This window comes from Mauremys reevesii, linkage group 18, assembly GCF_016161935.1.
Source record: "Mauremys reevesii isolate NIE-2019 linkage group 18, ASM1616193v1, whole genome shotgun sequence".
NCBI classification, from domain to species: domain Eukaryota; kingdom Metazoa; phylum Chordata; order Testudines; family Geoemydidae; genus Mauremys; species Mauremys reevesii.
Genome location: NC_052640.1, coordinates 8237185 through 8250057, shown reverse-complemented (window position 1 = coordinate 8250057; position 12873 = coordinate 8237185). Strand labels below are relative to the sequence as shown.

Below are 12873 nucleotides of genomic sequence, written 5' to 3'. Positions count from 1 at the left end.
TAAATGTCAGACTATACTGACTCTGACTTAAAAAGATAAAATGGCAAAAATGCTTTGCACTTCTTTACTACACCTTTTACCTGAGGATCTCAAAACTTTACAATAAATAATACATTAAGCCTCACAACCCCCACGTCAGGTAGGTAGGTAGGTAGGTAGGTAGATGTTATCATTCCCATTTTACAAACAGGGAAACTCAGGCACAGAGCACTCAAAGGGAACTGCTCATTATCTCTGAAAATCAGGCCAATTATTTAAGTGCTTAAATATGCACTTAAGTACCTAACTCTTAATACCCAAGTGTGATATGTTGGCACAAGTAAACTGAATCTTATGATAGCCTCCCCGAATCCCATGCCTTAAGTACAAGACTCGCCTTCTTTCTCATGTGTGTGTGTGTTTACCTGAAATGTTTTCAACTGATTCATTAGAGCATTTCGTATTGTCTGGATCTGAGAAGAGATGACTGAAAGCACAGAAGCATCTATCCGATTAAATTCATCAAAGCATCCCCATGCCCCACACTGGGCAAGACCGGAGAAAATTTTACCAACTGCCTGAAAACAAAAACAGCACAAAAAAACATTCAGCATTAGCACATTTTGGCATATAGTACACCTGTAAAGGACTTAACAAAGCTTATGGATACTTGTCTGCCTTCCGACTCCAAGGTCTATTGCTAGGCTTATTCACTCTATGCTGGTGGCCCACAATGAGCTTATAACAGGAGTAGGCAACCTATGGCACGGGTGCCAAAGGCGTCATGCGAGCTAGTTTTCAGGGGCACTCACATTGCCCGGGTCCTGGCCACCAGTCCAGAGGGCTCTGCATTTTAATTTAATTTTAAATGAAGCTTCTTAAACATTTTAAAAACCTTATTTACTTTACATACAACAGTAGTTTAGTTATATATTACAGACTTATAGAAAGAGACCTTCTAAAAATGTTAAAATGTATTACTGGCATGTGAAACCTTAAATTAGAGTGAATAAATGAAGATTCGGCACAGCACTTCTGAAAGGTTGCCGACCCCTGGCTTAGAATCTTATCATCTAGCCACTGATTCTCACTGTTACAAGGCAAAGCCAGAATCTTGAGATCCAGCCACTTCAGGAACTTAAACAAGAAACAATATTTTTTTTACTATATTTCATTTTCAACTACACGGGATTTATTTGTAATTAGAAGAGGTCTTCTTCGAAAGCTAAAGGCAAGTCATTTAGCCTGATCTTTGTGCATAATGGTGCTAGTATCCTGTTACCAGAGGACACAGCCTTCTAACTCTTACTTTGAAATCCATGCCTTCACCGCAGTTTGTTACAACACACAGCAAGCCCAGGGCTTTGGCCAGATCCTTGGTTGTCTCCGTTTTCCCTGTACCTGCTGGCCCTGCAGGTGCTCCTCCCAAAAACATGGATAAAGCCTTTTGGAAACAAACCACAAAAGCAAGGCTGAATGGAGCAGGGTAACACACTGCAATTAAGCTCAAAGGCTTCCAACAAACATTGTGGAGAAAGTCATCATGTTTGCTCAATAAAAAAAGTTATGCAGGTTCCTTACATGCCACAATGTAGCGTGTGTGTGTGTGTGTGTGTGTGTGTGTGTGTGTGTGTGTGTGTGTGTGTGTGTGTGTGTGTGTGTGTGTGTACAGTACAATATAGTTTAGCTATGTGGATATCATATAAACGGTTACACCTCAGCCCGGGTTTGGGTTGTTTAGCAAATATACTAATTAGAGGACAAGCATCACACTCATGAATTTTATGATTTATTTCTGCTTCATCCCTATTTATGCTCTTCCTTCACCTTCCACAGCTGCCAGAGTGCCTCTCTCCTAGCATTTCCAGTTCTGGCTCCTGACAGTCAGTTTTTACATTGCATGCACCTCAACAGTCTCTCCAGCAAAGATTGATACGTAAGAATGGAAAGTCAGCAGAGGATTAGGCAGAACAGACTATGGGAACCAGAAATTAGAACTGAAAATACTGGCTGAGGTAGGAGTTTTGGCAGCCAGCAGTAGAGGAACTGGAGATCTCACGAAGTGGCTCAACCATCACTGTAATAATGCCTTAAAATGATCACCTTTCAGCCATGATTTTAACAAAACAACCAGCCTTAAAGCTGATCTAGCCTTTTACATAGTCTTTAAAATTTTCAAATCTCATGGGATTTTAACTGAGTTTAAATATACTATTATATAAAGTGATCACTTGTGGAAACAGAAAGAGGCAATAAAATAATCATGTTGTGAACCCTAAGAAATATATTTCAACAGAATATTATATGAAAAAGCCCTTTAATATATACCTGTGTGAGTGTTAGATAGATACGATCTGTAAGGGGAGTAATAACTAGTCTTCCATTCAAGCCCATATATTCATAACCATAGGAAAAGGTGCCAGTGCACTGACGCACATTCAGGTCATCCGGCTCTCGATCCCAGTAAAAACGCAGCTGGCTTTCCCATTCAAACTCTCGAGCTTCCATGATGCTATAAAGGAGAAAGCAAAATTTTGTGAGTACAGAATACAATCTCTCTGGAATTATCTCAGCAGGTCAGTGGATTACCTGTCTCTTACAAACGAATCAACAATATCTCTGGCATGGACATCAATGATGAGAACAGTATTGTATTTTTTTCTGTCATTTCTATTTAATGGCTTTGTGATTCGGGTAACCAGGGCATCAATCTGCTCGTGCATTCTCTTAGCATAAAGTTTCATTGCCTGTTTTTCTCCTTTCTTCACTTTGTGAAAGACGTCTTCCACCTCCCAGGTCCACCAGACCTGATTAGCAGCCAGCACCATCATGCCTTGATACATCAACATCCAGTCAACTCTATGGAAAATATGGATAATATATTTGAAAGAACAGTTCTACCCTAAATTTTTGGAACTGTGATATCAGTCTGTCTTTCTAGAGACAAGAGAGCACTCTGTCAAGGTGTCAAATACTATTTTAAAAAAACTAGGAAATTCCCCCACAACAAAACTAACTTGTAGTTAAAGGTTACTAAATGCAATTCATAACAAGACAAGAAATACCATTACACACATCATCAACACTAAAAACTAGGGCTGCCAATTAATCGCAGTTAACTCACACGATTAACTCAAAAAAATTAATGTGATTTAAAAAATTAATCATGATTAATCGCTGTTTTAATTGCATTGTTAAAGAATAGAATACCAATTGAAATTTATTAAATATTTTTGGAATTTTTTTTCTACATTTTCAAATATATTGATTTCAATTACAACACAGAATAAAAAGTGTATATGGCTCACTTTATATTATTATTTTTTGTTTCAAATAATTGCACTGTAAAAATGATAAACAAAAGAAACAGTATTTTTCAATTCACCTCAAACAAGTACTGCAGTGCAATCTCTTTATCGTGAAAGTGCAACTTACAAATGTTGATTTTTTTTGTTACATAACTGCACTCAAAAACAAAACAATGCAAAACTTAAGAGTCTACAAGTCCTCTCAGTCCTATTTCTCATTCAGCCAATCACTAAGACAAACAAGTTTATTTACATTTACAGGAGATAATGCTGCCAGCTTCTTCTTTACAATGTGACCTGAAAGTGAGAATAGGCATTCACATGGGACTTTTGTAGCCGGCATTGCAATATATTTATGTGACAGATATGCTAAACATTCGTATGCCCTTTCATGCTTCAGCCACCGTTCCAGAGGACATGCTTCCATGCTGATGATGCTCGTTAAAAAAATAATGCATTAATGAAATTTGTGACTGAACTTCTTGGGGGAGAATTGTATGTCTCACTTTCTGCCATATATTTCATGTTATAGCAGTCTCAGATAATTACTCAGCACGTTGTTCATTTTAAGAACACTTTCACTGAAGATCTGACAAAACGCAAAGAAGATATCAATGTGAGATCTCTAAAGATAGCTACAGCACTCAAACCAAGGTTTAAGAATCTGAAGTGCCTTCCAAAATCTGAGAGGGACGAGGTCTGGAGCATGCTCTCAGAAGTCTTAAAAGAGCAACTCCCTGATGCAAAAACCACAGAACCCAAATCACCAAAAGAGAAAATCTACCTTCTGCTGGTGGCATCTGACTCAGATAATGAAAATGAACATGCGTCGGACGGCACTGCTTTGGACTGTTATCAAGCAGAACCCATCATCAGCATGGACGCAGGTCCTCTGGAATGGTGGTTGAAGCATGAAGGGACATATGAATGTTTAGCGCATCTGGCATATAAATATCTTGCAACATCAGCTACAACAGTGCCATGAGAACACCTGTTCTTACTTTCAGGTGACATTGTAAACAAGAAGCGGGCAGAATTATCTCTTGCAAATGTAAACAAACGTGTTTTTCTGAGCGACTGGCTGAACAATAGGACTGAGTGGATAAAGCTTTCATGATAAAGAGACTGCACTACAGTGCCAATCTTAGGTGAACTGAAAAATACTATTTCTTTTGTTTTTTACAGTGCACATATTTGTTATCAAAAATAAATATTAAGTGAGCATTGTACACTTTGTATTCTGTGTTATAATTGAAATCAGTATATTTGAAAATGTAGAAAACATCCAAAAATATTTAAACAAATGGTAATTATTGTTTAACAGTGCGATTAATCATGATTAATTTTTTTAATCATGCAGTTAATTGCAATTAATTTTTTTAATTGCTTGACAGTCCTACTAAAAACCATTACAAACTAAGGAAATCACAGGCTCTGGTTATGTACACAGTGCTGACAACAACCTTAACTCCCAGTTATGCACACAGTTGTGTAAACAGAAAAATTTTCATGGCCCAGCACCCAAGCAACCTTAGCTCTCTCCTTACAGTAAGTCTAAATGAACCTTATCCATTCAGCACACAGCTTCCCTCTGAACTGTCCATAACAATTTAACACTGCATTCTTATCTGTACAAAGGTTGTATGACATGAAGCTCAGACAAGCATCATATCAGAAATACTTTAAAAGTTCAAGAGTACATTAACATAATCCATCTTATCTATTGATTTATCTGTCTATGTTATTGAAGAATGTATTGATCTATGTATATCATACTGCCTATCACTGAAGTGCATAAGCACATACAAATACTCATCCAGTCTTTTTCTCCTGAGCAAAATAATTCCACTTAGGACACAAAGCTAGTGGGTGAACAGATCCTAATTCCTAAGCAAGTTCAAAAAATTATTCTTTATACTGAAAAGCAACTGTTAGTGTCAGAACGCTTGGCCTACAGAATAATCCCCAATACATAATCAAGGCTGTAAATTACATTTCCAGTTATTCATTTGGAACTTATAGAATTAGATTTTGTTCTTCAAATGTAACACTTTAAATGCATTTTTAAAGATAACATTTTTTGAAGATAAACAGAACTACAGGGGCAGAGTTAAAGTTGTTTAGATGATGGGGGATTGAGATTTTTTTCTGTTTAACTGTCTGTGCATGTGAGAACTGGGTGGCAATCAATTTTTAATGGACGCTTAACATACAGAGTAAGAGAAGGGAACTATATTTAAATAAAAAAGCAAGTCTCTACAACACTTTCTCTATGGTTTATATAGACTTCAAACTATTAATGGTTTATTATGCTTCAATTGTTATCCTTATCATGTTAATTACTTCACCTGCTTCTATCTTCACAGTATCGAAAAATGGCCTCTTTAGTAATAAGTCTGTTTGTTCTTCTCATTTCAACCAGAACAGCTGTCATCCAGTTCTCGACTCGGCCTTCTGCTGCAATAGCCCGCCGGAACTCCATCACTTCTCCTTCGGCTGAAATCATGGCTGTTGCAATTTTTTCACCACTATCACCCTCCTGAAATCTCAGTGATGCTATGTTATCATACATCTGAAACATGCCAGCAGAGGAACACTTTGTACGATTTGTACTAAAGGTTCCTAAGATCTAGGTACCTCACTTAACCCCCATTAGAGTTCAGGATCAGCAGACAAATTGTTTTTAAATACTGACAGCCAGATTTTGCACAGACTTATATCCCATGAACCCAAATGCAGAGAGTGTAAATAAGCATAGAATTTGGCTCAATTAAGATTTTTATAGAAAATACAAATTTACCAAGAGTTATAGAGATGGTTATTCCATAGTAGTTTACTATGGGGTATCCTGAATCTTCCTCTGAAGCCACTGGTACCAGCCATTGGCACTGACAGGATACTGTACTGCATGGATCACTAGTCTGGTCCAGTCTGGCAAGTCTTGTGTTTCCTATGTTGCTATTACAGCATGTTTACTTTGAAAGAAACGCTAGCAGGTTCTTAATATGTATAGTATAGAATCTTCCACCTAAAAATCATAGTGCGCATGGGGCATTCTCATAAGCAGGATGCTGTACCTTTATCATGTGTTCCTGAACGCAGAGTGGGTCACTACTACCAAGGATGCTGAGCAACTCATCATCAGATATAAAGAAAAATCGGGGGAAAGCATTCCGCTTTGAATCCAGATAATCGTTCAAGCTTTTCTGACATTTCTCTAGACCATCACTTATCTGCTGGAGGTCTGTGAGTCGATTTGGGGCTTCACAGCATTTTTTTATCACTGGGTCTTTTACAGTGTCACCCATTATCTATGGACATAGAAAAGAACGTTTAAAAACTACTAAGGAGTAACACTGAGGAGCAAATTGAGTTAGATTTCTCTTGTGGCAACACTTAATATAGGATATTATCATTATATATAGTCATAGTTTTTATTATTATTTACTATTTCTACAGTACTAAGGTATGCATGATGCCTTAGACAGATAAGTCGTGAAGCGCTTGCAGCTGCAGAACCTTTATTACTGACAATGATGCAAGAAATGGAAAGGATCCAGCTTGACTATCAGAGCACAGCTTAAATGTGTAGGACGGGCAATTAGGAAAGAAAATATTTTTACTTGTAAATTGATTTCTGTGCCAAGTAAGCTCACTGTCACATTGACATTTTTACAATCAGTTTGAATAGCTGTGAGTATCGCTAGAGAGAAGTACTTGCTTAGTTGTCAGCAGAAGAAAAATGTTAGGGCACTGACATCTATAAATGGAGGACTGCAGTTAAATATGGAGCTAAAAGCAAAACATATCACATAATTCTCTCAATCACAAGCCATTACAAAACAGGTCAGTTACTTGCCCTTTTAAATATCCTGTCTATGTTGTCAAATTTTTTTGCTTCCTCTGGAAGCTGTGATCTTATATCCCCACCAATAAAGATGCTTTCCAGGTACATCCATTTCCTCTGAACCACCATCCAGACCTAGAAGAAGAGTCAAGTGTTACAATCAAAGAAACAAGTTCTATGGAAAATCTGGATCGTGAACAACAAAAGCTAGAAACAAATTAATTGTTCAGTTTCTTCCCTACCTCAATAACTTCACCAATCAAGGACAGAGTTTTTTCCCAGTGGTGAACTGTTGATAGAAAAGGACCTACAAATCGACTGCCTGAGATACTCTGAAGATTGACGGCATTGTCATCAAGAATCTGAGTAATTTCATCGACAGGCCCCAAAATAAAGCCTCGCTCTTGAGTGCCTTTGAAATACCTTTGTACGGTGAACTTCATGTTCTCCCAAGTTTCCACTATCTCCTTAACACCCTGCATGTGAACATAAAAAGAAGGCTGTTTCAGTCCTGTCAAACTAGAGGACAGTCATTCTAACATCAAAATGAAAGTATCAGAGGGGTAGCCGTGTTAGTCTGGTTCTGTAGAAGCAGCAAAGAATCCTGTGGCACCTTATAGACTAACAGACGTTTTGCAGCATGAGCTTTCGTGGGCGAATACCCACTTCTTCGGCTTGCATCCGAAGAAGTGGGTATTCACCCACGAAAGCTCATGCTGCAGAACGTCTGTTAGTCTATAAGGTGCCACAGGATTCTTTGCTGCTTCTATCAAAATGAAAGTCGCTCATTTAGGAAGGCTTTTACACAGATTTTTCTAACTCTAAAGGGCAAGTTTACTCTGAACAGGGATAATGTATCCAACAGATGTGTTCTTAGTGTGCATTATGAGTTTTATCTGCTAATCTCAATGAGAGAAATAAGTTCTTTCTGCTTTTTATCACTACAGAGCCAACACAGCTCAGAGAGAGATGGATTTGGCTCCATCTAGTGCATCATTAACAGAGCTATCTTCTCAGTTACCTCCAGTGCAGCTCCAATGAAAATAATTCAGTTATACTAGTATCACTGAAGGACTTATCTGAGCTGCAGAATCTTTATTACTGGCAATGATGCAGAAAACGGAAAGCATCCTGCTTGACTATCAGATCCCAGGTCAAATGTGCAGGGCTGGCAGTTAGGAAAGAAAATATTTTTAATTGTAAACTGATTTTTGTGTCAAGTAAGTTTTCTGGTAGACAATAAAAGTGGAAAACTACCTTGACACTTTTACAATCACTTTTTAAAGTAGACTCACTTTAAAACCCGTCTAATCCAAACAAGGATCACACAAATGGCTAACATAACCTTTTTTGGCAACTAAAGGTTAAACTATTTACTGCTATTCTAAATACCATTTAATAGCTAAAACTGAAAGATCAAAAACAATGAAGAAAATAAAAACCTCTGTTGTCATTAAGTGTCTTCAAAACAAGCTAGGTATTATTTAAAAACTTTACCTTCTCAATGCTAAGCTCTTTAACAGCAGATCCCACTATCTCATTGATAACATCTGAGTATTTGTGCAGCTCCATAGCAAACATATTCTCCAAGGTGAAAGTTGCTGTTGTCATTTCAAAACTAGTGCCAGTTCTCTCCATAAGATCTTTCCAATGCCTGGAAGAGTTTCAGTAAATCAACATGTTATAAACAAGACCAGATATTACCAATAGGGATCAACTTAAAAAGCAGGGAATAATATTATCAAATGAAGACAAATTGGAGGGAACATTCGTTTCCTAGACACTCCATCTTTCCATCCCAGCCAAACACCAGGTTGGGGATTGGCTCAGCAGCTCATTCTTTACTTCCCATAACTCGGTGGGGGTATGGTTTTGGTAGTTCCATGTGATGCAGATAAGAGAGATGATCTGGTAGCTTTGAGCTGTCAAGCTGTTCTAGCAGAGAAAGGGTGGTTTGAATGTCAGGGGAGTTGGTGGTAGGAAGGAGGAGCATTGATTTGATCAGGTCTCAGCTACCTCGGCTTGAGATCAAACGTAAGGAGCAAAACATCAGTCAGCAGCCAGCTTTGAACTAAGCACAACCAGTGGTTATCAGATTCCAGCAGTGTTTCTAGCATTCCAGACTATAACTACTAGCATTAGACGCTAGATCAGTAGTTATAATATCTATAACATGTAGTAGTACATGTTCATTTGAGTGCACAGAATAGGTAATTAAGTGGAACTATCACATTTGTATGATCAAGTGCCTAGCTGCCAGTGCAAGTGAGGTAACCACATGGCCACATTTTGCATGCATTAATTTAGTGGCTGGTCGGAGATACTGAGCCTATGTGTCTATGATTTTGGTTTTGTTCATTTTGTCAAGCACTATGACACAGTAAATGTGAAAATTACTGTCAACAAATGTATAATAACAGTCCTGTGCTCGATACAGTCTAGAATTATATTTAGAATTACATTTCATGTTTAGAATGAGACTTCATATTTTACATAAAATACACACAATATTTACACATACTGCATCCTCTTGTGCGATCTTAGTAATTGGATATCAACTATTATGGTCCATAATATGCAAAATGTTTGCATGATTTCAACATCTGAAATTAACAGTTATAACAAACAAAAATAAATGTCCTTTCACATACAGAAAATTCCTTAAACAAACTGGCTCTAACCTGTCTCTCAATGCTTCGTTTTTCAAATCAAGCAGCAAAGGAATGGAGTCCTTGAATGCCTTCATCTTTGCTTCCAGGTGATAAGCCACCGGCAAGCTGCGCACTTGCTTGGGCAGCTTTCGGAGGCTTTTAAGAAATCCTTCAATTCCTTCTTGGAGAAACTGCACATTGAGATTTACCCAAAGGGTCTGCGACCATTCCTCTTTAGCAGCCTGGAAACAAGGTAGATGAAAATATTCATAACATTTCCTTTTAAGTTATTATGAAAGGAATGTGACAACATATTTATTATTTCTACTGCAATAGTATTCAGAGGCCCAGTCAGCATCAGGGCCCAAATGTGAAAGACGCTGTACGAACAGCATAAAAGGCAGTCCCCTGCTTCAACGAGCTTATAGTCTGATTTAAGATAAGACACAACAGGGGAAGCAGTAATAAGAACCTGCTTTACAGAGAGTCACAGTCTGGCTTTTAATGTTACCACATTTTAATTATTCAAAATCCATTAAAAAAAATACTTGTTCAAGGACCAACTAAGGTCACTTAGGGCCAGCCTGAAATCCATCTACTCACAATGAGCACTGCACCTAACCACAGGAGCAAGCCTACTGAAGTCCATGAGACTACTTGGGGGTAAGATGCTAACCAGCATGAATAAGAATATCAGAATCTGGACCTTACTACAATATTACACTTCCTGGACAAGTGAGTATAACTAAAGCACTATTCAGGTGATCTACATTCTGGTAGTCAGAAGGATAAAACAATCAAAACTTATTTCAGTCAAATGGATAGGAACAGACTTGACTGCAAGAAAAGGGAAGTTCTATATTATACATATTTTTATAGAACACTTACTCTTTGCAACTTATAAATTTCATAGATCTGCTTTAGACCCTTCATATCCTTCTGCACTTTTAATAAGTCAGGGTACATTGTGATTGGAAGGTCAAAAAGTTTCTCAGCATTAGCCAACTCCTGACGATTTTTCTCATGTTTTTCCAATTCCTTATCAAAAATATCTAACAGTTCCAATCCTGTAAAGAGAAGGAAAGTCTGCTAGGCAAATTTTTTTCATGGGTTATGATGGATAAATAATGCACCATTTTTGTATACATATACATAAATTCTTCAAATGTCATGGGGGAAGGGATAGCTCAGTGGTTTGAGCATTGGCCTGTTAAACCCAGGGTTGTGAGTTCAACCCTCAAGGGGGCCACTTAGGGATCTGGGGCAAAAATTGGTCCTGCTAGTGAAGGCAGGGGGCTGGACTCAATGACCTTTCAAGGTCCCTTCCAGTTCTAGTAGATTGGTATATCTCCAATTATTACCTTTTTTTTAATTACCTTTATTGTTCAGCTTGTATTTTAAGAGGGGAAAACATTTTGAAAGTACATAGGTTTCTCTTTTCAAGTGTATCAGGCTTCACACTACTTTAAGATGTAACTACAGAGACATAAGTCTTCTTACCTTTGTCAAGATTCTCCCCAACAGCACCAGGCCCCTCAGTAGAAAATCTGTGGAAAAAATCTGCTATCTGGCTACTGTAGTCTCCAATCTGCTCCCTTGTAATCTAAAGAGAATATTGTTTGAATTAGGGTTTTTTCCTTCCTTTTCTAAATGCATTTTAAACATGTAGGGTAAAAATATTACCTCCGTGAATGTCTTTTTGATGCTTCCAAGGCTGTGATCAACTTCCGATGAATCAAATAAGAGGGTCTCCCACATTTGCTTAATCTTGTCGACCAGCTCTCTCTCTTCTTCAGTTGTCTAAAGAGAACACACATATGAATACAAAGTATGTGAGCCAAATCCTGAAACTCATACTCAGATGAAAAATCCTGACAGAGGATGAAATTGACCCATGGTGCAAAAGCAACACAAGACCTTCCACATCATGAAAGCCTTCCATCAGTACAGTGAGTACCCTTGAATAAGGCAGTACATGCACACCAAGGAAAGCTTTTTCTCACCAAAATGACACAGGCTAGGGTAGATGGCCATGAGGTGAGTATGCCAGGACGGGGTCATGAGATGGACATTTTTGCAGATCTTGTGGTTTCAACACCCACACAACTAGAAAAGAGAGCTGCAGCTCCTATTCCAGCTCACAGGGCAGGAAAAGCAGATATGGGGGAGAAGTACACAGCAGCCCTACTCGCTGACCCTGAGTCAGACTGGTTGATTTCACCTTCCAAACCTCACTGCACTCAGGGCCTGATCCAAAGCCTATTGAAGTCATGTTTTTCCAACTCTTTATCAAAAATATCTAAGAGCTTCAATCCTGTAAAAAGAAGGAAAGTCTTCTAGACAAACACTTTTCATGGATTATGATGGATAAATGATGCACCATGTATGTATACATCTACATAAATTCCATTGATTTCAATGAGCTTTGAATCAGGCCTCCATTCTGCATAAAGCCCAGTCACTGGGCTCTATGTGAGTGGAGTGGATTTCCTCAGAGAATGGTACCACTGACTTCTGTGGGAATACCCTCACAAGTAGAAATACTCACAGGAAAGTACGGGTTACATGATCAGGCCTTCAGTTATGAAATATACAAAAACATTATTTAAATAATCTGAAACTGAGCTAAACAAATGAATAGCAATCTAGTAAATTTCAATCTGGGAGTAACAATGTGAAAATATTACTTTTTGATCCTGTTAATTCAAAATAGGTTAATTAAACTTCATTCGTTTACACAAAAGGTGTTTGTATCTGAAGCACAAGTATAAAATATATATGGGATTAAACATAAATTCACTTACAGGAATGTTATATACTGCAAGGGTCCGGTATCTCTCCTGAATGTCTAAATATTTCAATTCCACCTGTAGAGTCATATCTTTGATCTCTGCAATTGTGCCAAGAACAAATTTGAGATCTTCCAAAGAATCAGGAGTTTTCCTAAGGTTTTGTGATAATCTCTATAAAAGAAAATTACTTTTCAGAAACAGCATTTAGAGAATAATTAGCCAAAAACGTACACAATTAAGTACAATTATATTAAGTCAGCTCATGTAAAACAATTAGATAATCTGCATGTATTATT

At 37.8% G+C, this 12873-nt stretch overlaps 1 protein-coding gene across 4 annotated transcripts in view; it reads right to left on the bottom strand.

The window, feature by feature from the left end:
- Positions 1-12873, bottom strand: part of DNAH10 (dynein axonemal heavy chain 10) — a 95012-nt gene that overhangs the window by 52750 nt on the left and 29389 nt on the right. For all 4 annotated transcript variants that reach the window (XR_005589556.1, XM_039505084.1, XM_039505085.1 and 1 more), the window contains 14 exons: positions 12590-12748; positions 11469-11585; positions 11286-11388; positions 10674-10852; positions 9816-10027; positions 8632-8788; positions 7377-7610; positions 7147-7269; positions 6365-6598; positions 5636-5859; positions 2569-2838; positions 2308-2491; positions 1289-1423; positions 405-557 (listed from right to left, as the gene is read on the bottom strand). Coding sequence is in view for 3 of the 4 variants with exons in the window: in XM_039505084.1 (XP_039361018.1) it covers positions 405-557; positions 1289-1423; positions 2308-2491; positions 2569-2838; positions 5636-5859; positions 6365-6598; positions 7147-7269; positions 7377-7610; positions 8632-8788; positions 9816-10027; positions 10674-10852; positions 11286-11388; positions 11469-11585; positions 12590-12748 (2484 nt within the window). In the remaining variant the exon portion in view is untranslated. The remainder of the gene's footprint in view (positions 1-404; positions 558-1288; positions 1424-2307; positions 2492-2568; positions 2839-5635; positions 5860-6364; positions 6599-7146; positions 7270-7376; positions 7611-8631; positions 8789-9815; positions 10028-10673; positions 10853-11285; positions 11389-11468; positions 11586-12589; positions 12749-12873) is intronic.